The sequence below is a fragment of the Drosophila teissieri genome, chromosome 2R, assembly GCF_016746235.2.
Source record: "Drosophila teissieri strain GT53w chromosome 2R, Prin_Dtei_1.1, whole genome shotgun sequence".
NCBI lineage: Eukaryota > Metazoa > Arthropoda > Insecta > Diptera > Drosophilidae > Drosophila > Drosophila teissieri.
In genome coordinates, this window is record NC_053030.1 from 21,716,353 (window position 1) to 21,744,165 (window position 27,813).

The following is a 27,813-nucleotide window of genomic DNA, read 5'->3' on the forward strand; positions in this document are numbered from 1 at the left end:
TATCTTCATTAGATCCGTACAAATTGAACGCATGCGAGATGCCTATCGCGATCATTAGAAGAACAAATTTTTATGCATTCCCCGATATCTGGATAGAGCATCTGTAGTTTGGTATCTTTGGCAAATTTATACGGCGCTCGGCCAACTAAACTATCATTAGTGAAACGAAACACAACGTTCTGCAGATCCAGCTAATTAAGTTGGATAACTCGCTGGGACACAAATCAAGTGATGGATGCGATAAGTGAAGGAACAAGCTTCTTCCACCAAATGGAACAATCAAGGAAGGTGAAATGGGTAAAGAGTCGTTTAACAATCGATTGTGGAGGAAGGCGTTGCTCTGGCAGGAGCCCAGTGATTATCTACTACATCATATTCAAATCAAATGATGAGAATGCAATTAAAAATGCATAGAAGCCGCCGGGATGAAGGGCTTTGGAGCGGGAGTCGGGTTCACTCAACTGTGGCCTTTGATTGCTCAATTTCGATTACCTAACAAACAGACCCTAACCTCGGACACAAACTAAAGAAGGGGAGAAGTTGCTGGACGAGATTAGAAGTCAATCCAGTTAATCCCCAAAGCGCAGCTGCCAGCTCATAAAAATCAACGAAGGAAAAAACTACACAATCAAAGAAACCCTTTTGAGTTGATTCCTCACCCTCACTCTCTCTCTGCCTCGAAAGTCTGGAATTTTTATTGTATCCGCATCTTTATGGGCGTTTATTAATTACCCATCGAGGCATTGATTTTCATGGCACAGCGCAGCGGCAACGAAAGAAGTCTCTTAGTTTTTCGAGGTTTTCGGTGTTCGGTGTTCGGTGTCCCCCGGCAATGAAAGGCTCGCCTTCAGATCGGTGAATGACAAAAGTGCCAGGCGTTGGATTAATCTGTGGCCACCGTCCACTCTCGAGTTCTCAACTGCTCAACTTCTTGCCCATCCTGCCTGCCACAATCTCCTTCACTGCGATAAAGCGTTTAGCTCTGGTCTTCGTCGTTGCCACTGATAAATCGCTCAGTCTGCAGATGGAGATGGGCTTTCAACGCTCTTAGCACTGCACTGGCAGAAATGCGCTGTTACTCTTTATCCGGAAGAAGGTTTTATCATATAGAGAGTGACTGCTTTCATTTCCCACCTGGCTGAGCTCGTTTCTCGCCGTGTGCCAACGCATTTCATTACGCGTACGCGTATTGATGATCGGCTGTCGCCCAAATGACCAAACTTTGAGATAAGAAAAGACCCCAGGCGAATGCGATGCCACAAGACCCTCGAAACGTGAAACCTGAGAAAATGCAACCGTGCGGCGAGATAAGCAGCCGAGGAGGAGCTTCTCCAGCTTCTCCATTGAGAAGGCATTAAGGCATTACCTGGGCATCGCAATAAGCGGATGGGATGGTAGCTGGGTAGGTGTGAATGTGCCGGCGATAAAGCGTAAAGTTTAAAATTTTAATTAAGCAAGCAGGGGAACTGGCATCCCAGGAGGAGCGCAGGAGGAGCTGCTGCAGGAGGTGTCGGATTTTGAGCAGCTTTAAGGATTGCAGCTTAAGTTGGTCTGCCTAATTGAATCCCTGCCTGCCATCGTTCTTTCCCCACATTCCGGCCCCAGGTTACTTAAAGCGATTTCTTCGGCCTTAAGCAGATGATATCACAACAACGCGAGTCGGCATCTGGGTATTAACTTCCTCAACGCTCCTGGCCTTGGCCCCACCAGCTCATCGATTCAACAGCTGTCGAGATGAACTGACTGGCAGCGACAAGCTTATTAAATACAAGTTCATTTTAATACAGACACAGAGATATGTATATATTGTTTATATCATTTAAGGTTTAGATTTTATTGAAGCTCATCCAGCAGGTACTTTTCGGGATCGTAGAACGAGGTCATCACGATGCGCCCGCTGAACTTGCGGCCACTCAACGCCTTCAGGGCCTTCTGCGATTCCTCCACGGACTCGAACTGGACGAAGACCTTGCCACAGCCCCGCTTCGGGAATGGGCCAACGGGGCGCGGGATCTTGATGCTCCGCACCTCGCCGTACTTGGCGCACTCCTGCTTGATGTCCGTGCGAATGTCCTCGAACTCCTCGTTGTCCAGCAGCTCCTCCGGCAGCACCATGTTCAGCAGGCACAGGATCTCGGTGGGTGAGCCGGGGTCCAGTAGTGTGGCTATTCCCGGTACCTGGACAATGGGCTGTTGTCCGGAGAGTCCGTTCTTTCCGCCGGGAATGGATCGCTGGACAACCAGCCGGCGATCGCCCAGCTGCATGCCGTGCAAGCCGGCGATGGCGTGGTCAGTGACCGAGGGATCGAAGTACTCGAAGAAGGCGAATCCCTTGCTCAGGCTGGTGTTGATGTCCTTCACCAGGTTGAGTCCCTTCAGCTCGCCGAAGGACTGCAGCAGGTCCTTGATCTGCTCCTGGTCCAGGCAGGTGGGCAAGCCACCCACGTAGATCTTATTGGGCGAATCGGGAACAATCGAGGACATGGGAATGGTGGCAATCGGAGGATTGGTGACGGTGGTGGCCGGCAACCTGAATGACCTATAGCTCTCCATGTTAGAGACGCGGATCGAGGGCACCGGCTGATAGTCGTGTGGCCTACGTATCTTCAAGATCTGGCCGCGAAAGATGATGCCATCGAAGTTCAAGGCCTGGGTGGCCTCGTCCATGGAGCGGAACTCCAGGAAGGCAAAGTTCTTCTCCAGATTCGTTTGGCAGGTCAGCACAGCCTTGCCATCCAAATACTGGGCGCCCTCGAGTCCCAGCGCCATGAGCTGCTGATTGAAGAACTCCATCATCTCCTCCTCCGTCACTCCAAATGGTATGTTGCCCACATACAGCCGGCGAGCTTGTCTGGTGATCATCGCAATCGCCGCCGATTCACCCGTGGGCATGGCGTCCGGCACAATCCGCGAGGCAATCTGCCCGCTGGCCTGCATGGCCTTGTACTGCTGCGGAGTCACCTGCTCATATCCCTCCGGCGGAATGTCCCAGGCGGTGGCAGCCCTTCCCGGACGGCGCTGCAACCGCGACCTGTCTGCGAAAATCGTATCCGAACGGGTGGGTCGGGATCGAGAACCGGATCGCGAACGGGTACGGGTACGGGAACGGGAACGCAGAGCGCTTCGAGAACGTTCCCCTCTATGCGGCCGCTGACGTCTCATGCTTTTCAACTAGAGTTCTCGGAAAAACCAGGCCTTTTGCTTGACAAATATCCAAATCACAATAGAGACTTCTCTGATTAAAATTCAGTCTGATTCAGGCTGACAATTGAAGGAATCGATAACAAGCAATGTGACCGCACTAAACAAACATTCTGTAACGTAAATTTAATTATTGTGTAGGCCTACCAAATTCAAAATTCCAGCAAATTTGTTCAGTCAGCACTCACATCTATCATTTAATGTATTCGATGCCAATGGCGAGCTGAAAAAAAGAGAAACAATTAAGTCGTTTATCATACATCATCCGCATAGTTTAGAGCTTTCTATGCGTCGTTATATCTTTCAACAGAAAAACGTATCTGAATGTGTAGGTAACGTGTCTGCGGGTGCATTTCCAGCGAATAATCATAATCATCATAATTTCCGTTAATATCGCCAATCAATTATAATTAATTGGCAACGGCTCTCGCCCGCAGGCCGTTGATGATTTAAGTAGAGAAGCAGCAATTTGTTAGGGGCATGCGTCTTTTGGGTTCGTTTCTAGAGCCGCGTGTGTCGTCTCCAACGCGATGTGTGGTCCTCCGAGCCCATCTCTTCCCGCAGGGGTTCTGCTCTCCACGGCGGAGCAGGGGATCCCATCCTCAGCGCATTCCTCGGAAACGCGACAACGACTTCATTTGGAACCGAGGGGCGACTCAATTAATTCCGAAAGGCGACACAATAAAACTGTCAACTCGGATCGCACAAAGGAGGGATTTCAAACTTTTAGGGGCGTTCTATTCTATTCACGAAAAGAATCCTGCTTGCACAACGCTACACAGAACAAAGTATCTGAATAAAAGTGCCTACTAAATACAAGCTAAGAAATCTACGCTTCATTTTTCCCTCAGTGGATTCCACATAAACAACTTTGTCGTACGCAGAACCGAGTGATAATTTATGTGCCGATCCTCGATCATCGACTGGGTTCGGAGATCCTTTGTGGTATCATGCCCCATCATTCCTCGGCTAGGATAATGGTCTACTGTTTAATGGCTATTTGATGGCCGGCGATCGCGCACAGATAAAGATACACAGATACAGATACAGTCCCAGTCATGATTCAATGCCAATTTGACACTTGTGAGGAGGTGACGGCGGCGGCGGGGGTGCACACTAAAATGCAATCTCTGTCCGGCATTAAGCCTAAATTAAATATATTTCATCCAGTGTCCAAAAACCAATTAATTCTTTGTCCGGCCAGGTCGCCTGGTTCCCCAATGGCCAGAACCTGTCCACAAGCCTGACAAACGCAATTAATTTGTCCATTTAAATTCATGCAACGTGCCCCCCGCCCGCCGACTTTCTGACATACTCCCAAACATATCCCTACATTGATGTCCATCGATAATGGCGATGGCTAGCCAGATGAGGATGACGAAAGTCCCAACTCCACATCCCCATTCCCTCCGTTTTTGTTTTCGATCAGCGACTTTGATTTGGGCCTTTTATTTGAACAATAACACGCTGGCGATAAATTAATTTGTTTCATTTTTTCCTTGGCACGCAAACACAACTTAATAAAAATTCATAACATATTGTCTGAGTTTTGGCCACATGCACGAAATGGAAATCAGTCAAGAGGCCAAAACCCACGACCACATTAAAGTCGTTCTGGTCGAAAGAGAATTTTTGGTATAACATTTCCGAAAACTAATATGCATATGTTGTTACACAAATAAACTATTAGGTGTCAAAAATCATTATTAGTGGCAGCTGCCACTAACATTTAAGTTCTATTATAGTAAATTCCATTATGCAACTTTATCCTAACTCGACGTTTCTGATTTTTTCATTCGAAAATATTTGGACGAATAAAACTCCATAATAAATTAGATAACAAATCCGTTTATTTCAGTCAGGCTTATTCCACGTTCGCTTGCCATTCGTCATTATTTCTATTTAGATTTTTCATCCCAAAAAATAATACGAGCGAATTTGTGTTTTTTTAATTAAGCTGCCGTAAAAAATGCTTTGTTTGGTTAGTCGCCAGATGTCGGGGAGCCGTTTAAATTTCAGTATTTATTTTGGAAAATGTCCACATACTCGTATATTTTGTTACCAATAGTTTGTTTTGCATGCGGTTATTCATCGTTTTTTGCCTGCTTTTGCCTGTTTGTGCGACTTTTAAATAAAACACTGGCATATTAACCAGCAGCGAAGACCCCACAAGCCGAAAGAGTTTGTTGTGATAGACTGAGTGCCTGGGACAGATTGCTATTGATTCACATGGAGGCCAAAGTCCTCCGTTGCGGTCAGAAGCCAAACGCTTTCCACGAATTTGGGACCCAAATAAAAATAAGGCAAATCATTTTATAATGAACTTTGGGTTCGATTCCGATTCCGATTCCGATTTCGATTTCGGCGGCACCAATTGATTTGTGGCCTTAAGCGTGTGAACGTGATTTTATTATCAAATATTTTCCATGTTCTGTTAGTTTTAGTAAATTAAATAAATCATGCAATGGCAGAGAGCGGAAAGCAAAAAGCGAAAAGTTCTCCCCAAAAGTCCGAATTCGGTACGGTGGTTTTGTCAACAAGAATATTTCAATTTATTTTCTGATGAATCAACAGAAAATAAAAAGCCATCACGAAATATAAAGCAAAATAATGAAAGCACAAATAAAACAATTTCGCATTTTGCAGCTTTTGCCCTTTGCCCACAGTGTGTTTCTCTTGCTGTCTCTTTCTGTCATTCCCCCTCTCGCTCGCTCCCACCATAAATATCTCTCGAGTGCATCCGCAACTACTTCAGATTACAGATTTCAGCATAACAATTTGTTTTTGCCCTCATGCTTTTTTTTCATTTTTTTGCTTTTTTTTTTAGCTTTTTGTGCTTTTTTTGTTTTTTTATAGTTTTATGCAATTTCTCGACAATTTGTCGGAGCCTTCTTCTCGTGCCAGCGCTTCATTCTTCGGTTTTCGGGTGAGGAATTTGCATCATAAATTGTCAGAAATGTCATAAAAACGAAATATATTTGTACATGCTGCTGTACATACATTCCGTTCGCTCTTTGTTTTTGCCATCAGATCCCAGATCCAGAACCCAGAAACCAGAAGGAGGAAGGGCTTCTTGTTGTGGGAGGACATTGACATTCAGCTGGTTCTTCGTAATTTCATTTCACTTCACATCAGGGAGCTGCTCCCTCCTTTCTTCTTTTTTTTGGGGGCTTCTCCCTCCTGCGCCATGCAGTTGACTTAAGCCCGAAGGAGCAGCTTTGGAGCCAGAAAGGGAATTCCTAATGATATTCCTGCCGAAATTATCTGCTTAGAGTTGGCGAAGCGCAGGGTAATGCAGTTAGCTGAAATGCAATCACTGCGAGTGAAGGCAGCTTTAAGAATCTGCGATTACCTAAATCCCATTTAAAGCGCACCCCTTCAAAGTCTCCAATCAGAAGAGCTTAGAGGCGGGCCATACAACACCATTCAAGATTTAATGGGCATGTTTTAAATATAAACTATCCGACTTTTAATGGCAAGTGCTCCAGTCGCTTTTCCGATTTTCCGATTTTCCTTCGCAGCGAGAGGAAACTATGGGGCAGCCTTTGTTTCAACCCCTGCGACAAGCCACAAACGCCATTAAATGGGATCTTTCTCCCCAACTCAGAACTTCCCAACTTCCGAACTTCCCCCCGTTGCACTTACACAATTTATAACTCCCCCTTGGAATTTAACCCTTGAACGCTTCGCCTCTGAAATTGATTTCTATGCAATTGTTGTTTCGCTCGAAGACTTTGAAGGAATTTATGTTTATGTTTTTCCCTTGGCCATTCTGGCCGACATCGTTATAATTCAATAACCAGATTCCTTTTCTCTTCGAGGGGAGAACTCCACCTCCACTTAACTCCACTCCCCCAATCGCTTTCCTTTGTTCCGCACAATGCGCTAAAATCAATTGAGAATTTATGCACTTTGGCTGGGTAATTTATTTTATGAATGTTTAATAATCTGTGCATCGAGTAAATTTATGACAATCGCATGTTAATTGCCTGCCTGGCGCCGATATGTCAGTCAGTCAGTCATCCAGGGGAAGGGTCTGCAAGAAGGGAGGAAAGTGGGTGTCCAGTCACCCAGTCGCTTTGTTTACATTCAATTTCATAAGTGCTAGAGATCCTTGCTGGTGGTGCTGGTGGTGGTGGTGGTGCTCCACTGGCCAGTGTTGACTCTGGTTGCCCCAATCCCTCGGAATCCGAGGCATGTCGAACACATTACAAGAACGCCCTGCTGACGAATATCGATTGAACTTGCCACCAGCCCGCCCTTTGATGAGTGGGAAAACTATCCGGAAATCAACGGCAATTTGTGGCCAACTTCGGTCAAGTTCTTGCATAAACAGAATAGTTTTATTTGTGATACAGACACTTGTCTTGGACACCGAAGTCAAACGGGGCCACAATAAAGGTTATGGAGCTAGCTCTAGTTCTATAGAATTCCTTGGACAATTTCTCTCCAGTTAGGAAATTGGTTTAATGTGTTCAAACCTGCTTTCTTGTGCAAGTCACAACATAATTTACCCTTTCTGTCGTCCTGAAGAGCTGAAATTCCTGGCGCTGAAAGTGCTGTGCACTCGTTCTGGTATTTACCTAAGCAACTTGACCTGTGACCTGGTTCTTATCAAATGCCAACTGGAACTCCACTGACTAGTTGACGAGCCCCACTTGGAGCTCGTAAATCGCCAGAACTACTGGTTGTTACCATCTCGTGCCCTCCATCATCATCATGCTCAACGTGCAACCGAAAGCGACACTTGTTTGTCTAAGCGCTGTCGCGTGGCAACCTCTGACCTTTGTCCTCTGACCCAAAACCCCGACCCCCAACCCCGTCACCGACCTCTGTCCATTGTATTTCCGGGTCTCCTCGGGATCTCTTGGCCGGGCCAGTGGCGCTGGCGACCAACAGAAACTTTGAAGAGGCGAGCATGATTTATGAAAGCTCTGCACATCATAAGCGAATGCGTTTATCATTTTTTACACCCGAAGCCAAAGTGAAGCTGCTGCAGCTTGGCCAAAATCTTGAAGCTGGCGACGTTGACAAATGGCAAAAAGCAGGCGGCAAATCCTGGGACCCCCGTCCAAGGCCTTGTCCCTCCATCCATCCGTTTGTCCAAAAAGCTGCGGGACTGCTCTTAATTTGATGCCCAGTTTCTGGTGCGGCACGCGCATCCGGATTCCGGACAGGATGATTCTGCGCTCGTGGCATCATTAAACATGCAATAGATACCTCCGCTGCTGCGAACTTTGTTTCTGCTTCTTTTAAAGCATTTGGCCAGTCAGTGTCGCATAAATTATTCTGTTAACAAGTTGTGTCAACATCATCATTAACAACAACCACGACAACTACACTGCGGCTCAGGCACATCTCACATGGTCGCTCCGAGTCTGAAGGCAGAAAAGTCTGAAGTCTGAAGTCTTAGGTCTGAAATGCGAGATGACTAGGTCCGCAGCATGCAGTGAAACTTTTTCTTATTTTCCTCCTCTATTGGCTAATGGGAAACATGTGTTGCCGCAAAAAGTTGGACATGCGAGTCGGCCGGCAGATCCCAGACGAGAAACGGAACGGAGTCATTTGCAATGGAAATCGACGGACTGAAGGTGACATTTTATGCCTCTAACGCTGGCGAAGATCCAGCGGCAAACTGGTTAAAGTGAAACTTGAGTAGTAAATGGAAATATTCTCTACTCAGCTGTATAAGAAATGTCTTCTAATGTACATATACAAATATTTCCTAGATTGTTTCTGTTTATTTATATAAATCTCTTACTGTTCCGTTTGGTATGAAAGGCCAGACTTTCCTGTTCTCGTCTTACCTCATCACAATTTGCCAGTTCCTAGAAGCTGAAAAGTATTTATGTGCAATTCTATAGGATTTTATGTTTTATGTTTCCATTCGACACTTGACCATTCCACGCACAGCCAGGCGAACTTCCTCCCACTGGCCAGCGATTATCGAAGTCCAGGGGATGTCAACGAACCGCGGAACTCCATGGGTTCATTTTGGCCATTTGTGGCTGGTGGAGAGACGGTGCCTTGTGGGCCTCCATGGGCAATTATCGGCAATGGTCAATCGGCAAATCGCAGAGGAAGCGATGCCAAGAAACATAAGTCAAAACTCGCGACTTCTGCGGTAATTGCAACAAAGTGGAAAACAAAGGGAAGGCGCCTAAGCAGTGGCGATTACCTTTTACGATTACAGCGAAAAGTGTCAGTCGCTTTTCCGACTGCGGAGTGAATGGGGCAATATGAATCATATTTTCCGATCGGGAAGCGCGCCGCTTCCTGGTCAACAACAAACTCTCGCAGTCCGGAGAGCAACTACCAATGGCTAATTGGATTTCCCGAATGGATTTCGCAGCCGAGCACCAGGATTGGGCCCTGCTCTAAACAATAATTGTGTGGCCGGCAAAAAGGCCGTGAGGTGGGAGATGATGATTCTGCTGGCTGACTGGCTGGCTGGCCATTGTCAAAGGGTCTCGGACTCTGGGCCGGCTTTGTTACCCTCGGACACTGGGACACAACATACACACTACACACTACACACTCTGGCACAAAGTGAAATTGTGCGTAAAATTCGTTGGTCACGTTTCCACGTCTGTTGACAATTGTTTTTCCGTTCCGTTGTTGTGTTTTCTGCCATTAAACGCGTGCACATGCTGCCCCAACCCCAACTCCATTCACATACCCATACCCATTGCCATTCCCACTCCCTTTGCAGTTTTTATCCATCCTTAGATGACTGCAGTTCGTGTCATTTCCATTGTGTGGTCCCAGCACTCAGAGAAAAATATTAAATACCCACATGTAAGACAGTGAAACGTGTATGTGAGTTCTAGAGCTATTTTCCAAGTGCACTTCCCTGTGGCAACTGCAGCTAATCTTTTGTTTAGATGTTACATGGCTCAAAGGAAGGCAGCCGAGGAGAGGAGGAATGTGGAACAGGAAGAGGCACCCGGCACCCGCTGAGGCCTCAAATTAGGCACAAATTTCACTGGCCGAGTGTCAATTCTGATCATATCTGGGGACGCACTTGGCCAAATTGCACTGGCGACAGGGCACAGACAGGATGCACAGCGTTGGAATGATACGGCACCAGGACGGAGATTCCAGCACACACCTTCAACACGGATAAACCATCGAAATCATTAGCAACAATGGCAAACTAGAGGGAATTGTGCATAGAAACCATTTTTAGTTACCCTTTATCAACCGTAGCTTCAAAGATGTTTAAAGAACTACTAAATAAAGTTCTTGTATTTCAACTCCATGCCATGAACTCTTTAAAGTAAATCAAACAAACGAAACCTGAGTGGAACGCCAGTTAGCAATGGCTGGGTTCACAAGAGGTCAACTGAAGAGGGCTCAAAACCAGAGTTAAACGCAAAAACAACAGGAAACCGAACAGCACTCAAAGAAATCCTGCAACACTGACCAAAAACCTGAGGAGCAATAAGGAAACACGAAGTGAACTAAAGGTTCGGGTCGGCGGAATGAAGTGGCTTATAAAGGATTGCATTGCCAGGAAGCAGGGTTTATTGTGCCACACCGCAGCAGCAGAAGGAACCACACCACACACACTCACACCACACACACTCACACCACACCACACACACCAAACCAACAAAAAACCCAAACCGAATAAGCCAAACGTAAAGCACACACCCTGTCACTTCCTGCCCCTTCCCTCCACACACCACCCTCTTTTCCACCCACACTTTACTTACTACGCGACTTTTGGTGTTGATTATGACCCACCGAGATCTGTTTTTAAAGCTGACTATTATGTATTTTATACGGATATATATTTATATTTTAAGTGATTAAAAAGAATTTCATTAGGAGTAGTTATAGCTAGAAATGTTATACATTATGCTATGTTTTATATACTAAACAGAAAACTATACATCAAAGATTAGAGTAAAATGAGTACTCCAACCTGCTCCGAACTTATAAGTATCTTAATATAGTTACTAATAAATAACTAACTATTTTTGTTAAACTAAACTGAGCATCACTGCTTCCGAAATGATAAATGAGAGTCATGCTGAAGTGTGAGCGGGGGGAAGAGCCAGGATAAACCGTGAACAGTCGAGTGAAATGCAAAAATTATTGCAAAATGTTTTTATGACGAATGAAAAATTCGTTTGGCTCTGCTTCGCGTTTCCCTCACACGTTTGCCTCGCAGGACACCACCTTCTACCAGCGAGAAGCTCCTTGAATACTTCACCATACTCGTGCCATATTCGCTGGACTTACTTTCAGTGCATTTTTTCAGAATCAGGGGATTTTATTCGATATTGTGACGCATTGATGATGTGCGGATGTTTGAGTGTGGGCACTGATGTCCTTCTGAGTCTGCAGCTGTGTGCCGATTTTAAGCCTTTGGGCATTTTATTTGTTTTGCTTTAAATGACAGCAACCAGCAGAAGTGAAAAGGCCGGAAAACGGCAATAAATTCAGTGAGAACAACGAATTCCCCATGCTCTTCACAATTACTTGGCAGCATGAATTCATATAATAGAAAGAAAAAGGCATATACTTAACTGAATATATTTGATTTTATAATTCCAAGTATAAATACTGAACATGGTTTTGTATTTCCCTGAGGAGGAACACAATAACTGGAAGACAGTTGACCCAAACCACTTAAAAAAAACTTCGTTTGGGGAGGTGAAGAAAACCCCATACACCCAGCAGGTATGTATGTATATACTTGTAGTGTCCTTGACAGCCGCAGACTTTGCTCAAGGAATGTGGTCTGGACAGAGGCACCCACACACAGAGAAGCACACAGAAGGACGCTGGTGGAGCCAACAAACCATTCTCCCCACAAGCAAAATATTTGTATTTAATAAAGCCAGGACAGAGTTCAGAGTTGAGAGTCGGCGGGCCTGACTTTGCATACAACTTGCGAAATTTAATGTAGCCCGAGGACTCGAGGATTCCGGAAAAATAAAAGAAGGCAAAACAAAACGGACCGAAGGACCGAAGGAAAGAAGTGCGGCCGATGCCAAGCGTAAAAACACAATAAAATAAAATTCGAACATGAAAAGCCTATTTAAAATGCTGACATACGAAATGCGAATGAACCGACACTTGGGGGCGCCACTGTACAAGCGGCTGCGTGGCCGGAAAATGAACAGTGAACACTGAACAGTGGGGAACACACAGGGGGGACGGGGGGGAAATGTCGGAAGGGAAAGGCGGGGATAAGGGTCTTCGACGGCATTACCATAAAAATGGAAACAAAAGGCGCAGGCACAACAAGATCCACTTGACTCCATCCTGCCACACGAAAATCCCCCACCGAGAATGCGAAAATATGAAAATTGAGTGAGAATATGTAAATGTAATGAAATATTGTTTTTACCGAGGGAAAGTGCCTCAGTCGGAGGACTTCGCACATGACGAGGACCTCCGCTCAAATCCTGAGCCCCTTTCATTCTGGCCAACAATTTATGCGTAACAAGTCGCTGCTCCATTTATCATTTCACTCCGTGATTTACACTCTCGCTTTTGCTTTGTCTCGACTGGCAGTCGCTGGTAGCCCCTTCTTTTGGCCAAAATAAAGGACTGGGTCCTGACGGACTAGCTGGCTGCCTGGCTGGCTGGCTGAATGAGTGAGTGAGTGACTATCTGTCTGCAGGGTTGGGTGCTGTTATTTAAATTATGAAAATTATTCAAACCGCAAATGGAATCATCATCATCTGTTATGGCTCCGAAAACAGAGGAGTGCGAGGTTTCTCAATCAGACCGAAAAGATAATCCGCAAATGGCAATCAAAACGAAGAGGCCACTTTATATAAAAAATGTGAACAGATTTCGGTGTATTTCGCTTGTGGCCGAGTGAAATGGTCGGGAACTAGCCCATCAGAGATCCTTTCGCAAATTGATTTAGTAATCACCTCGGGCAGAGCTGCCATATAGTTGCAGATGCAATTGTGAAGCCATGTTTACCTTTTGCTGGGATTATCTTAATTTCTTTCAAATTGCCTGTGACAGCTGCAAGATGCGTTTGCTGCACATCACTACGAGCTATTAATTATCCAAGCCAGCAATTCACAAATAAGCAAGAGATAGTCAATCCCAGCCGCATTTTCGACTGTCACAATGCACAATTTGTGGCAATTTAGGGGAGAGGGGGAGAGGCGGAGAGGCTCAAATAAATTAAATGAATGTTAACCCCAATACGAAACGTCATTAATAAATCCCAGAGCTGAAGCTGACCAATCCAAAATCAGACGTAAGCAATGTTTGCGCAAAATGACATTTGACCAAAATGTTTGCCACAAACGCTGCCATACGCCAGTGTATGTATGCATGCGAGTGTACAAATGAAAAATGTCGGAATTATTTTGTTTGTCAGCTCACCGGCAAGATAGGTAAACCCAACTCAACTGAACTGGACGGACTGCATAGATGGATGTGCAGATACTTACGTCTAATGAGTTAATTCAATTAAGAAGCCCAAGCTGCAGCTGAAATGATGGGAAGTATGGGGCATGGGGTATGCGACTTGCAATTTGACAGTTTTCAATTAGTCAAAGTGTCATTGGGTCATGAAAAGTCACTGAGGTCAGCCTCCGTCCGGATTTCCCAACTTGCCGACCACCTCTGCTACCTGTCTGCCTGCCTACCTACTTTTCAGTCGTTCCAGATACAGCAGCCGATAAGTGAATCGAATGCGAAGTGCCCTTTGGGGAAATATGAGAGTAAAATGAAGTGGTAGAGTTTTCTAATCATTCTGTTCGACTGATAATGATAATAACAACGATTAGTGTGACCAGCGCCATAGTTTTGCTGAATAGTGTGACCAAGTCTGCACTCGCTTCATTCTCTTCCGTTCCGTTCCCAGTTTAATTAGCTTTGAAGTAAGCGTAAGTGCATTGGGGAGTTGTGGCGTTGGAGCAGATCATTTTCCGACCAATTCTGGGTGAATAATTCATGAAGCCGACTAGCTAAGCCCCGTCCCCGGCAAATGGAAAGAAAAAACGGCGAGAGGTATTAAAATCGACATTGCTAATTTAATGAGTTTCCCTCCCGACTCGCTCCTCCCTTTTCCCCGGAGGCAAAAATAAACACTCGAGCGTTAATGCACGAAATATTTAATTTATACTTACATCAACATCGGACAACCTTGGGCCCAAATGTTTTTATGACCAGTCGGTCGGCCGTTTGGCGATGATGAAGGCAGATGATGAGCGAATGGGAAAGTGGCGATGAGTTGGGTGGCCAATGGAGAAGAATGAAGAGGACCAAGCGCCAAAGGCGCCCACTTCTGACACGGCAGCGGCAGTGGAAGGCTAATAAAAATCAAATATGAGGCGCTCCTGAGATGGTTAGTAGTTAAGGTGAAAGGACATCGGCTGCTCACTTGGCCAAAAGCACTGAGTTGTAAGCTGCCTTCGGGCCGAAAGGCACTTAATAACTATGGCCATTAAGGTACGGCATATATGTATGTGTAGTACTGCCACTCTTTCTAAATGCAACAATTCTCGTAAAGAAACATTGAGAAGAGTCGGCTCAGCTTTAAGACTTTCATTTACACCGCTTTCCGCTCAGTGTAACTTAATCCGACCCTGAGGCTTAAGGCCTGCCAAACAGAGACATGAGCAAAAGAAAAAAAAATAAAAATCAACAGCCAGGTGGGCGGCAGGTGCAAAGGGGGCGGGGCAGGGACCAAAAACCTGAGGCACGTGGCGATAAAGAAGATATTCACGGCACTTTGTTCGAACATTAAGTGGATTTAATGTAAACTTTATGTTTTCCTTAGGTTACGTGGTCGATTTCCGTTTTATTGCCTTAATTAAAAGGTCTTCCTTTTCCGCAGTCCCTCCCCCCAATCAACAATATTTATGACTATTTGCAATATTTATTTGCCCTTATGCCATTTTATGGTGGTTGGGGATGGGATGGATGCCAAAACATATCCATCCCAGGTGGGCAGTGAGCTTTCCTTGCTCCTGCTCCCCCGGCAGTCGTGAAATTGGAAAATGCGCTGGGCACAGAAATTAAAATCGCATTAAATTTGATGTTTGGGGAAATTGTTATGGGCCTCCTTCACGAAGAGTTTTGGACTGAGATGGCTGTGCAGTGCAAGACACGCAGATAAGACAGCATTTGGGCATTAAAAATTAAATGAATTCGAATTAAGTTGAGATATGCAAACCTTGGCTGGCCAAGTTGATGGCGTATATTGCATAACGATCGCAGCGACACCTTTGGCCAAGAATCACACCTCTCTCCATGTGGCAGGTGTGACAACTGGGTGGGTGTTTATGGCCGAAAGACTTATTTAGAGATCAGTCCATAAATCCACGCCATAAATCGACCACGCAATTCGCCGAGCTCGGCTGCAGATTACAAGGCTTTCGGGGGCTCAGTGTAAAAGGCATCAGAGGGCTTATCGCAAACAGATAAAGCAGATAACAAACAAAGAGTGGCCACTTTCCTTTTCAGCGCAGATAAGGGGAAAGATGAGCAGATGAGCAGATGAGCAGAAGGTGCCGCTAAATCACTTTCATGGGCTTATAAAACGGATTAACTCGAAGAATTCCCCATAAAACGGCGTAAAGGGAGATGAGCTTGAATATCTCAGTTGCATGCTTACATGCATGGGCCATAAAAAAGAGCATATCATAGTAACAAATGCAGGGAAATAACTAATCCCGAGATTTAAGCCCCATAGATGCGGAGAATCTTTAGTTCAATGAATTCATTTATTCGGATCTCTGACTGCAGTTTAACCCCAAAGTGAGTTGGGAAAAAACGTATGATGAGAGCAGAGCGGAAAACAAAATGTTTATCTTGTGCAAGCATTTTGCTTTCCAAATCCACAATCCACTTCCAGCTACGAAATTGTTGTATATTATTACTTGGGAAGCATTTTACAACTTCTCTTGACAACAATTCTGGCCTGCTTGACAACCCACTTGTGGAGCTGCTGCCTCTTCTTGCTGCTGTTGTTGTTGTATATATAGTCGTATTTTATTTTTATTTATATTTTCAACGATGTTGTTGTGTGGACCCCGAGCATTCGTCGTTGAGGTAAAATGCAAACATGAGGTTGTAAAAAGCGACGGAAACTAAGTTACCGAAAGCCTTTTTGGAAGCAGCAGCAAAAGCAGTTGCTCAAGTGCTTTAGGTAGATGCACTTAGCCAAATTTTACTCTCCTAACAGGCAGCTGAATATTTGAAAATGCTCCGCTTTCAAAACAGATTCAAATAGATTAAGCTAGCAAAGAGCATAACTTTCGTTTTCTTATGATAATGTCATTAGTTTTGGGTACTAAGCTTTTTTTGACTGTGTATTCAAAGCAGCCAGCAAGCTCTTTAATGCAAACAATGAGGGTTTTACTTCCAGCCCCCTAAAAGGGGAGCGAGTGAAAGAGACGGCGCCACCAGAGTGCCCCCCTCTCTCTCTCTCTCTCTGTCGCTCGGCAAGTGGCAGAGAGATGGGGATCCCCCTTTTTGGAGACTGCTCTTAATTGCGTAGGTTGGTAGCCAGCAGGGCAGCCGGCTCTTCAGCTTCCTCTTGCAGCTCCTCACGAGCTGGGCACTCGCTGCTTATCTTTGGCCCCTCCACCAACCTCCCCCCCCTGGGGCACCGCACCTGCTGCACACCTTTTATGCCCCAACAGCGTCTTCTCCCCCGCACCTCAACTCTTCGCAGGGATGTGTACATTTTTACTAATTTACAACAATTTTCGTTGTACTTGAATACAAAATGCAACCGTTGCTGTTTCGCTCCCCCGCCCAACTCCGTGGTTAACCCCGCCCCTCCCTTCAGCCCTGTGCACTGATAAAAATATATCGTTAAATATTAATCAATACAAGTGTTTAAAAAATACCTTTTTTGAGAGCGAGAATCGTACTATAACAATTAAGCATTATACATTTATTAAATGTGGACATGAAGAGGAAGCTTTATATTTTTCTCAGTGTTTCTTGGCCACTTGCCCTGTGCTACTTTATGGTGAAGTACGCGAGGCATTAAGAAAAATATATGATGATGCACCTGAAAAGTTGGGGGATCGGTGCAATGAGCTGGCCAGGCCAAGTCCCAAAATAAAAAGTGGCAAGATGAAGCGGCGAAGAAGAGGACCCGTTGCAAGGCAACAATGCTGGGTCAGAAAAAAGCGTTTAAATGGGGTTAAGTTAGCGTAACTATTCTACTGCCCAGCCCCAACAAGCGCAGCTGTCCAATTTCAGGGGTACAAGGTCTACTATTATGAAGTATTACAAGTTACTGGTAGAAAATCTTGTATAAATTAAGTACAAATAGCCAGCTTATTATTATTTCACTTTGCACAAAAGCACGCTTTATATTCCAATGCTCGAGTTCTTATCTCACAGATTGCAACCACTTTTCTCTCCGTGCAGCACAGAAAAATGCCCGAAATATTTGTGCAGCTTAAGGCGGAAATATATGGCAGTGTATGGGAGTATCTGAGTATCTCTGCGCTGCTTCGCCTGCGTTGCTGGGGCTGAATTTCGGAATTTCGCGCTAATTGGGTCAAGTGTGCCCAAAGTCTTGGCTAAGGCGACCTGTTACACCTGCAGGAAGACAAGCAAGTGGGTGGAAAAGTGGAAAAGTGGAAAAGTGGGTGGTGTGGTGTAAGCGGAGAACAATGGAGCTCACTGCCGCCAAGTTTGCCGAATAGATAACCCTATTACATATTTAACCAGCACACGGCTTCATAATTAAAGCACATATTTAGGACATTGAAAAGCCAGCATACATACATACATGTATCTACATATAAGCGAAATGGATGTTTAAGGAAAATATTGGAGCTGGGGGAAGGGAAAACAACAACATGAGCTGGGAAATTGTTTTCGGCTGCTTTGAGTGGCTGAGTGGCTTATTATTCCTGCTGGAAAAAGTGTGGCGGGCACTTTAGCACTTAATGAAATTAAAATTGTTCATAACGCTTTTCCTTCTCGCCTCGTCTGCGCTGCGTTGCGTTGCGTTTTCCCCCGGTTAAATGGAAGAGCACTTCTGTTTGAAGGAAAAGTGCATAATGCCAAATGAATTCGCATGGCGCGTTGACAAAAGCGAAACTTAATACCAGCTCCTTTCGCAAATTGCCGCGGGCATCTCATATTCAATATATGAGAGCTTTGCCAGTGTAAATAAGCAAATACGCGAATGTGTGTGGTTTCCATTATTAATAAACAAGTATCTGGCTGCTGTGTCGGCAATGTATATATCACATATACTATATCAGCATATGAATCCGCATGTATCTGTATTTACACGATTCCAATCCAACCCCCCACTGAATTCCCCTTGGGATCTACCAAAAATAAATGCGAAAATAAATTGTCAAAGTCTCCGGCGAAATCAACAAGCGCATATCCTGCGGATATTTTGTTTGGCATTTTGTCAGCCCGTTCAACGTCTCTCCGTCTCTTTCGCGCATTAGAAAGGGATGGCGACAGTGTGTGGGAGTGGGACGACAAGCGTTGGCTTTGAATAATGAATTGCAATTAGCGCAATTACAACAGATTGTCACATCTATATTAAACTGGTCAGAGGATCCAGTTGTAGCCGTCGAGAAAAAAACAATGCACTGAAGAAAAACAAATATTTTAACCCCAGAAGCATTTAATATAAAACATTTTCCTTATGTTAAATCTAAAGGGGTTATTACTTAATGTACAACCATGGGGTAGAATATGATTTTTCCACACAAATAACAAATAATTTGTGAACAATGATTTTCTCTGGCCTTTTACTAATTCCCACCCACATGACACGTGTACATGCGGAAGGTAATGTAATTTTATTTTCGCCTAGCAACGCGTGCACAAAACATGACAAATTGAATAATTTAACAAGGATTTAGAAGGGGCCTTTGGGGGGAGGGGGGCATCGTCAGGAGTCTGAAAAGTCTGCGGAGGAATACCCTCTCGGAAAATGGGTCACACACATCGGGAGCTTGAGTGTTTCTACTCCCCCTCCTCCTCCTGCAGCGAAAACAAAACCACCAATCCCAAACCCAATCCCAATTCCCAACCCACTTTTCACCCACTCTCATTGTTAATGCGCGTGTCGAATTTTGGGGTTTAGTCGCCAGGGACCACTGAGAACATAAATATTTATCCAGCGATAAAAGAATTTGGGGAATCTCTCCTCCTCCAAATAAGTAGCCCAATTTGACTGGGGCTAACCCAAAAACCCAATGTTTCAGGTACTTGGCAGGTGAATCCGCAAATGTCTGGGGACTTTCAGGTGGAAGTACCCACCTTCGCTATGGGCAGTGGATCAGATAAAGTTCCCGGAAACTATCACTCAACTAGCCAACAATTACAGTTGGTAAAACGAACTTTTATGACAGGACATTACCCCGAGGATCTATATACTAAGTTGGTTTATATTACTCGCAAGAATTTTATTGTTGAAACATACTAAGTTTAGCTACTTTCTATAGCGACTATCCCTATAACCCCTGGCTGAACTAGCTTCCCAGCTAGCTGGAGACTCCCTCTAAATCTAAGGATATCTAAATTCAAATGCAGAGCTACACTTGCCACGCGGCATTCACTGCATAACAATGAAAATTACCACGCTGATGATGACGAGCGCGATGATGGTCATGTGGCGGAGGATCTGAGTCTGGATGTGGAGAATGGGATGATGGGGTGTCGCCACCCCCCAGTTGTTTGCAGGTGGGCAAATGGGCAGCCCCTCTATCTCTCGCTCTCGAGCTGTTTGCCAGTCAACAGAGCAGCCTTCCCCGACTGCCACGCCCCCCCTTCTCCACGCCCCCCTGTTGACTGTGCCAATATTGACGCAGACCGTATCTCTTTATGACATATTTTTTTCGGCTTCTGTCAGCAGAGCACCGTGGCATTTCTGGGCTTTGTTTACATCCTCTCGTGGTCTGCGTTTCGGTGTTATTCCCGGCCCTTTGAGTTGATATATATATTAGCGCACTTGTACGACTTATTTTCTGGGCCAGCACACAAGAGAAGTAACCTTAGGTCCTCCGCGGCCTGAACTTTGTCTTTGGATCCGCCATGATATATACACATATCAGTGCAACTTGTATTTGGGTTAGTGGGTGATGCAGTTGGTCTTGGCCAGCAAGGTGAGTTATGGGCAATGAAGATGTTAACGACGTGGGAGAATCCCATAAACTGGAAACCAGGGGCTTCAAGTTGATCGCATTGACAGTATGGACTCGTAGCTGCCCACCGCCCACTAATTTGGTTAGAAATGCACTACGACAAGGGGTATATCAACTTAAGTTAAAAACATGTAAGGTTTCTTATATTTAAAGATAATTAACAACCACTTATCCTAAGAACATTGAACAATAATTTTGGAAAGCTGTGTGTAAAATTTAAGTTTACTATGGCCAATTGAACTCCTAATTTGCTGACCAAAAATCCATTTTTTGGCCAAAACAATCGATAAAATGTTCTAAATCTTGAATGTTCTACCTTATTAAACTCGTTTTTGCATCCCCAATCGATTTGCATTCAAGTTTGAAAATTTTAATTTTGGTCGATTTTTTGCAAATTTTAATGATGGTACCCCTTACAAAAAATGCAAAAATTGGCCAAAATCAAATTTTCCAAAACGCGCAGGATGGTGACATGGGTCATTAGTTCGGATCATTAGCTGTACAAAAAAGCCATTTACTAAGGTTTGTGACACTTTTTAGCCGAGTTATGAAGAAAAGTGTCCTATTTTCCAACAAAAAAATCAGCATTTTAGCCAAAACAATCGATATAATGGTCGAAATCTTGAATGTTATGCATTTTTGAACTCGCAATTGCATTCCCAATCGATTGGCATTCCAATTTAAACATCTTATTTTTTGGCGATTTTTCGCAAATTTTGATGATGGTACCCCTTACAAAAAATGCAAAAATTGGCCAAAATCAAATTTTCCAAAAGGCGCAGGTTGGTGACATGGGTCATTAGTTCGGATCATTAGCTGTACGAAAAAGTCATTTACTAAGGTTTCTGACACTTTTTAGCCGAGTTATAAAGAAAATTGTCCCATTTTCCTACCAAAAAATAAGTTTTTTAGCCAAAACAAGCGATAAAATGGTCGAAATCATGAATGTTATGCATTTTTGAACTCGCAATTGCATTTCCAATCGATTGGCATTCCAATTTGAACATCTTAATTTTTGTCGATTTTTCGCAAATTTTGATGATGGTACCCCTTACCAAAAATGCGAAAATTGCGAAATTTTTTTTCTTGAAAATCCGCCAGAAGTTGATACAAATTGTTAGTATGGATCAGTAGTTGTGCAAAAAGGTTTTTTCTTGGATGTGGGACGCTTTTTGGCCAAGTTATTAAGATGTAGCTCCAAGAAAAGTGGTATTGTTGCGTTGCTGTAGGGATTGTTACAAGTAGAACCTAAATATTTAATTAAAAAGAGCATTTTACATTCGCTATCTGTTTATAGTTTGGGATTTCCCGCGTTTGTTTCGGGGGCACTCAATGACTGGCACGCAAAGTGAATCGGAAAAGCGCAGCAATCCGGGGCCATAAATAAATCGAATCGCCCCGTTTTCAATCGGATCGCTTGTGATGGCGATGGGTGGGGATCGGGGATCTTTGGCGGGGTGCAAAGTACGGAGACAGTTCTTGGAAGCCGGCGACAGTTCCATCACATCGGACCCACATATCAGGCCAGGCGACAAGTGAAGTGTCAGCCATTGACAGGTTGTCCCCTGCCCCAGAGAATCCCCCATAAACTGCAGTTTAAGTGGCCATAAGGCAGGCCGATCACGTGATTGGTCTCTCAGGTGTCGCCCCCGAAGACGCATTAGAAGAGTTGGAGGATTTTAAATGACTCACTGCACAAAGGATCTCGAATACGTGAAAGTATTCGATTACTCGATTACCATGCGATCGCGAAGTGGCAGTGGAGGTGGCGGTGGCAGAAGGAAAAGACCTGACCTCAACCTGATCGACTGACTGGCTGGCCAGCGGATTGGATTCGCTATTTCCGCATTCACCGCAGTGGCGATCGATTTGCCAGACAAATTGCAGCAACTACCTCGAAATGCGCGAATCCAGTGGTGAAGTGGAGAAGTACCCACCGCAGAGTGACAGCTTGGAAACCCTAGAAGTGTACATGCAATTCATGGGCAATTCCTCACGATCTCTGCAGTCGGAGGTCTCGTATCGCATTTCAATGACGCGACCACATTCCGCGCACTTTGCAAGGTTTCAAAGCATATACGTTTCTATTCCTGCACAATGAGAAACTAGTTATTTTTCTGAAACTAACAACTTTTTTATAGGGACGACAATCCCTTCGCTTTTTAGGTAGTTTTCCTCAGTGTTTTTCACCAAATCCAGTCGATCTGGACTTGGCATTGTTCCAGTGGCACGCTCTTAGTTTTGATTTCTGCTGGCTTTGTGCTTTAGTCCGTGGTCAAGCTGCCTAAAAGGGCGCCCAGTGTGAAACCCAATACGAATTTCGGGGTACGAACTCAATTAATTTGGAGTAGGGACCTCGCTTTGACATAATTGAGGCGGCGGGGGCGGAAACATATCCGCTTTGGTGCCGACAAAGCCGCAGCCACGTTCCAATCTTGTCAATAAATCTCAATATCAAAATATGCTAAATGACCACCCGTATGGGGAAAACATGTACGAGTATGTGTGTGTAGTTAGAGCCGCTTGGCCGCGGAGGAAAATGCAAATAACTGCACGAACTATCTGTGAGATACGCGCATAAATTTACAATCTATCCATGGATGGAATGCCCACCGATGGGATGGCATATATTGCACTATAATGCGGCGGGCAGGGGGTTCCAATTTCAGCTCGAATTTGAGTTCGAGTTTGAGTTCGAGATCGGGTTCGGTCTTTTTCATTAAATGCCGCTCTGCGGCGAACAATGAACCGTGTTGACAGGTCTCCGCTCCGAAGTCTTTGTGTATGATTGATTTAACCTGAATGGACTGACAGGTACGACGACAGGCGAACCGAAGCGAAAGATATGGAAATCCACATGAGATACTTGCGCTTATGCTAACGATATGTGGAAAATGGGGGTCTTTGTGCGGCCTCAACAACTTCCACTTCCACTTTGGAGCGAAATTTAAAACGCGCTGTCGATCGTCGCGAGTGGAATGTATCTGCCAGATACAAATGCATATTCAGGAGTCTGCGAGCGCTGTGTGACAGTGCTCGCCAGTAATCCCACCAATCAATCACGGATTGAACTGTACAATTGTACACTTCTAATGGGAGGAGAAGAAGTGAAGAACCGTTCGAGAACTCATTACAGATGGCAGCATAATTATCCACGAGTCTCCGGTTGGCTGACCACCTCACATCGGCAGTGCAGAAAGGAAAAACAAGGCTGGAATTCGTTTTGGGAGCCAAGACAACCGCATCGAAGTTGATTGACAGCTGAATGATTTAATGAGCAGCAAGATAAACGACGCCGTCTCGCTCGTTCCACAAAACCGCAACGAAATGAATTACTTATTTTCGTTTGCATTCGAATTTGAATTTCCCCGCTGCTGTATCTTTGTATCTTTTGTTGCTGCTGCACTGCGGCGGTCCACAAAAGATACTTATCTCCCTCCCTCTCGCCTTGTCCCTCTCTCCACCTGGGAAAATTTCTTGCGATGTCATGCGATTGACGATGACGCTGCCCTTTGACGATGACGACCACGCATTTTGTGTCAACTTGGAGCAGTACCTACGTACATATAGTATAGCTGAACCCCTCCCCTTCGCCACCTGGGATATCGAATTGATAAACTCAAAACGTTAGAATAGTTGGGGGGCATGGGGGCATGGAGAGTGGGGAGCCCAGGGAGTGGGGTACTTTGTATGCCTTAAGTTACTTTTCTCTATGCGGAAAGCATACCAGAAGCCATTGGCCAGCCATAAAATGTTCGCTTCAAATGGCGGGTTTAGTGGGTGCTTTAAATTAAACAATAGCTATTTAGTTAGGTGTATGCCACGTTCTATTAGATTATGTAAAATTAAAATAAATATAAAGTACCAACATTTTCATGCGGCTGTTCAGTGCCTTCGCCAAGTGATTTAACTACTGTTTAATTCGCCATTAAGCAAGTTTACACATAATTAAATTCGACGCGCCATTTAAAAACGCATCTTGCAGCCGTGCGCAACAATTGCATTGAGAGCTTTTCACTTCTTTCCCATATTCATTGTTAATTTTTATGTCATTTGCGTGCGCCCCAGCAAGGGGCACCGTTTCCCCCCATCTCCTCCAGCGTCGCCCATGGAAATCCCTGACCAAGGGCCACTTGTCGCCGGAGGAAAACCAAAAAAAAAACCAAAAGAAGAAGCCCACACGGCCCTCACACACTCACGCACCTCGGAGCATAATTTATGTATCGGCGGAATAATGCTTTACGATCTTGGCCTGTCATTTTGGTCGCTGCTACCTGGGATCCAGCGATTGGCGTGGGACGTTTCGGCTGGGAGAAGGTTTCCACATGAACCGCGTCCAAATTCGAGTGAAATATGCAGCATTGAAAAGAGATGTGTATTAGAAATGGTCACTGATAAGTAATCTGCTCTATGATTGTAGTTACATCTTCAAGTGTTACTTTAAAGATATATATTAAATGTAGTATGCTTTCGAATTCCGGTGCTGTCAGTTACGCGTGACTGAATTGCTCAAAATTAGGAGTGCCACAAACACACAACTACTCTTCTCCAGGGCACAGACCACACGGTTCGAGACGAAAATGCAAAGTGGCCCATTCTAGGAGTCGCGATGCTATCAAAAATTCTACGTAAATATGGCACACTGAACTTGTTCGGCAACCACCATCCGCACAACAACCATCCGCGAAGTCCCAGCAATCGGACACCAGGATGCGGATGCGGATTCACATCGGATCCACAGCAGATCCGCCGCGGAATACACGACTGGAATCGGCGCAGTGCGGCGCACCACGAGCGCCGTAAGATCATTCCGAAGCTGGTGTATCTGCACAATCCGTGGAAGTACCTGGTGACCAAGTTCAATCTGTGGAAGCTCAAGTGGCTCTGGGACCGCGACTTCAGCGAGCCGGACTTCTTGGAGGGCGCCAAGCAGGCGGCGATCGTCATGACGGACATCATCCGGCATCAGAGTGCCGACAAGATCAGCGAGTATACAACGCCGGTCGGCTTCCAGCAGATCACCCGGGACATGCTCCTCTCGCGGAACGACACGCGGCTCCAGCTGGTCAGGTTCGAGCGGGAGCACCTGCGCCGAGCGATTCCCATGAAGGTGGCCACGCGGCAGAACTTCGGCCGGAAGTACGCCTTCATCGACATGCTCTTTGTGGGCCTGCGGAACACCAAGGACTTTGACACGGCCACCGAGGTGGTGGAGGTCAGCGAGATCATCCGCCGCATGGACAACGAGCTCAAGACACCGCCAGAAGTCGTCTCCGTTCCGCATCGCATTGTTTTCGCCGAGATCTTCATACGCTTCAGAAGGGACTACACGGCCGATGCCAGAAAGGGTGTCAACTTGTCCTTCAGTGCACCCACAGCTCCAGAGCCCGTCGGCAGTGCAAAGCCACTGCAGACACCCTTCATCCAGTCGGCCATGGATCCCATGAAGTCCGCCCAGACTCCATCCACGTCCACGTCCGCGGCACTGCCGCAAACGGGCAGGATCCTGCAGCGCATGGACGACGTGGGCTGGTCGGTGTCCTTCTACAAGATCCTGACCTTCGACGTCCTCAACTACGATCCGCAGCACAAGCGGCACCAGCACCCGTCCGACGACAAGCCTTAGTGTTAGTGATCAGTTTGAACTATATGGTATGATAAATTCCAGCTGGCAATAAATTAAATTATGCAACTTTTTATGTACTAAGCAACTTGTAGATGAACAGCAGGTTCAAAGATAAGTAGCTATTACTCAATCAAAGCAGAGAAAACGGACACTTCCCATACCGTTTATAATCAAAGTCATCAGATAACTTCCCATACCGTTTATAATCGAATTCATCCGATGGCTTGTTCCCATAACTAATGCCAGCATTTAAGCCCATTTTTGCGTGAACTCTCTAAGCTCACTGAAAACCCCCACAAGTTCACACCTTTTTTTGGGCCACACACGAAAATATGTGTGTGTACAAAACGATGTTGTAATGAGCCACATTACACGATTTGATCTTGTTAGCTGATGTTGGGATGTTATTTTTGTCGTTATTGTTGTTTCGGGCTCTAATTGGTTTTCCAACATTAGCTTTTGGGCTTGGAGTCTCTTTTTTCGGCTGCGGGGCTTGGCCTTGGCGTGACCCAATCAATTTAAATATGCCGAATGATTGAAGGAAATAACATAAATAAATTGACTAATGTATGTGCACACAACGAGCTCGTGTCATTTGCGTTTTTACATCGTGCCTAACATCTTTTTGCATAATTCGAACATGGCAAATGGTTTTTGGAAATTCACTCTGCCAGCCCAAATCCAAATTCAATTAAAGTGGGATGGTATGCTAAATATGACAAGTTATGCTGGTTACAAGGGAAAGCGCAGCCCTATGTCTATTAACTTGGTCAAAAGTGTGCAGTTGGCACTATTTTAAGTGAGCAGTTCCACTTCCACCTTAATGCGACAGACATTTATTCAGCTAAGCCCGTGATCCTTGTGTCTGTCTATGCAAACAAGCTGTTTTGACTGCAGTTTTAAAGGACATTTTTCAAAGTGACGGCACTTCGCTTTCATCCCGCCCAATTCCAATTAGTTGGCCACGGGAAAAGCTATTTGCTCGAGTTAAACAAGACCCGAGTCCCAGGCCAAATAATCCCGACATCCTGCAGTGGCCAAGGAGCGTGAAGCCGAAACAGAAACAGAACAGGAAACAGGACTCGAAGGGAGCGAATGCGATTGCGAATGCGAATAACAGGAGCCGTCAAAAGGGAAAGAAATAATTTAAATAAGAAAACACAAGCAGCTGTTGCAGCTCTGAGCCAAAGATGGAAATGTGCCACTCCCACTGCCACTCGCCACCCCGCCCTCGTCATCCCAGGAGGCAGATAGCTACTGAGGCAGTAACACTGTACAAGCAAAAGGGATAATCTCATTATAATGAAACGTAAGTTATGCACGCGCAGCCGGCAGCCGCTAGATGGCGCCAGCCAAGGCGTCACTCAAGTGTCGCCCGCGCTCTTGGCTTAGGCGTCAAAAAAAAAAAAAAAAAGAGAAAGACATCAAAAAAAGACTTTAAAAATAGGCAAAAAATCAAATCGGAAAAAGGAAAACAAACCGCTGGGAAAGGCAACCGAAGACACAGCTGCTTGTCTGAGAACCGGGCTCCACGACTCGGCTTACACAACTGGAATTGGCCTGGCTTGAGCTGACACGCAAAGCGGCCATCGGGGGGGGCCATCGGGGGAAAAAAGAAGGAGGAAAATTATAAAAATTTATGTGTTCCCTTCCTTTCTTTCTGGCCATTCAATCTGTGCGGCAGCCAGCTTCTGTTGGCCTGTCCACTGGATTTGTTGTCCATTTCCAAGGATGTCAGCCGGCAAATGCCTTCGGCCGCTCATAAATAACAAATGGGAAGCAATGCTGTTCGCACCACTGCGAACTTCAGATACCCTAAGCAAACAAATGTTGAGCTATACAACCTTCACAAAAAAC

General features: G+C 45.2%; 2 protein-coding genes across 2 annotated transcripts; one reads left to right on the plus strand and one right to left on the minus strand.

Annotated features, from left to right (window-relative positions):
* Positions 1 to 1,804: 1,804 nt before the first annotated feature.
* On the minus strand, positions 1,805 to 3,257 carry LOC122613886 (splicing factor U2AF 50 kDa subunit). Its single transcript, XM_043788302.1, has one exon. The coding sequence runs from the start codon at positions 3,160 to 3,162 to the stop codon at positions 1,834 to 1,836; it is 1,329 nt and encodes a 442-aa protein (XP_043644237.1). The 5' UTR covers positions 3,163 to 3,257; the 3' UTR covers positions 1,805 to 1,833.
* Positions 3,258 to 24,807: 21,550 nt separating this feature from the next.
* Positions 24,808 to 26,037, plus strand: LOC122614076. Its single transcript, XM_043788548.1, has one exon. The coding sequence runs from the start codon at positions 24,940 to 24,942 to the stop codon at positions 25,954 to 25,956; it is 1,017 nt and encodes a 338-aa protein (XP_043644483.1). The 5' UTR covers positions 24,808 to 24,939; the 3' UTR covers positions 25,957 to 26,037.
* The last annotated feature ends 1,776 nt before the right edge of the window (positions 26,038 to 27,813 follow it).

Bases quoted from the DNA above. Each gene is read 5' to 3' on its own strand.
- LOC122613886 (XM_043788302.1), bottom strand. From the start codon at position 3,162: ATGAGACGTCAGCGGCCGCATAGAGGGGAACGTTCTCGAAGCGCTCTG.
- LOC122614076 (XM_043788548.1), top strand. From the start codon at position 24,940: ATGCTATCAAAAATTCTACGTAAATATGGCACACTGAACTTGTTCGGC.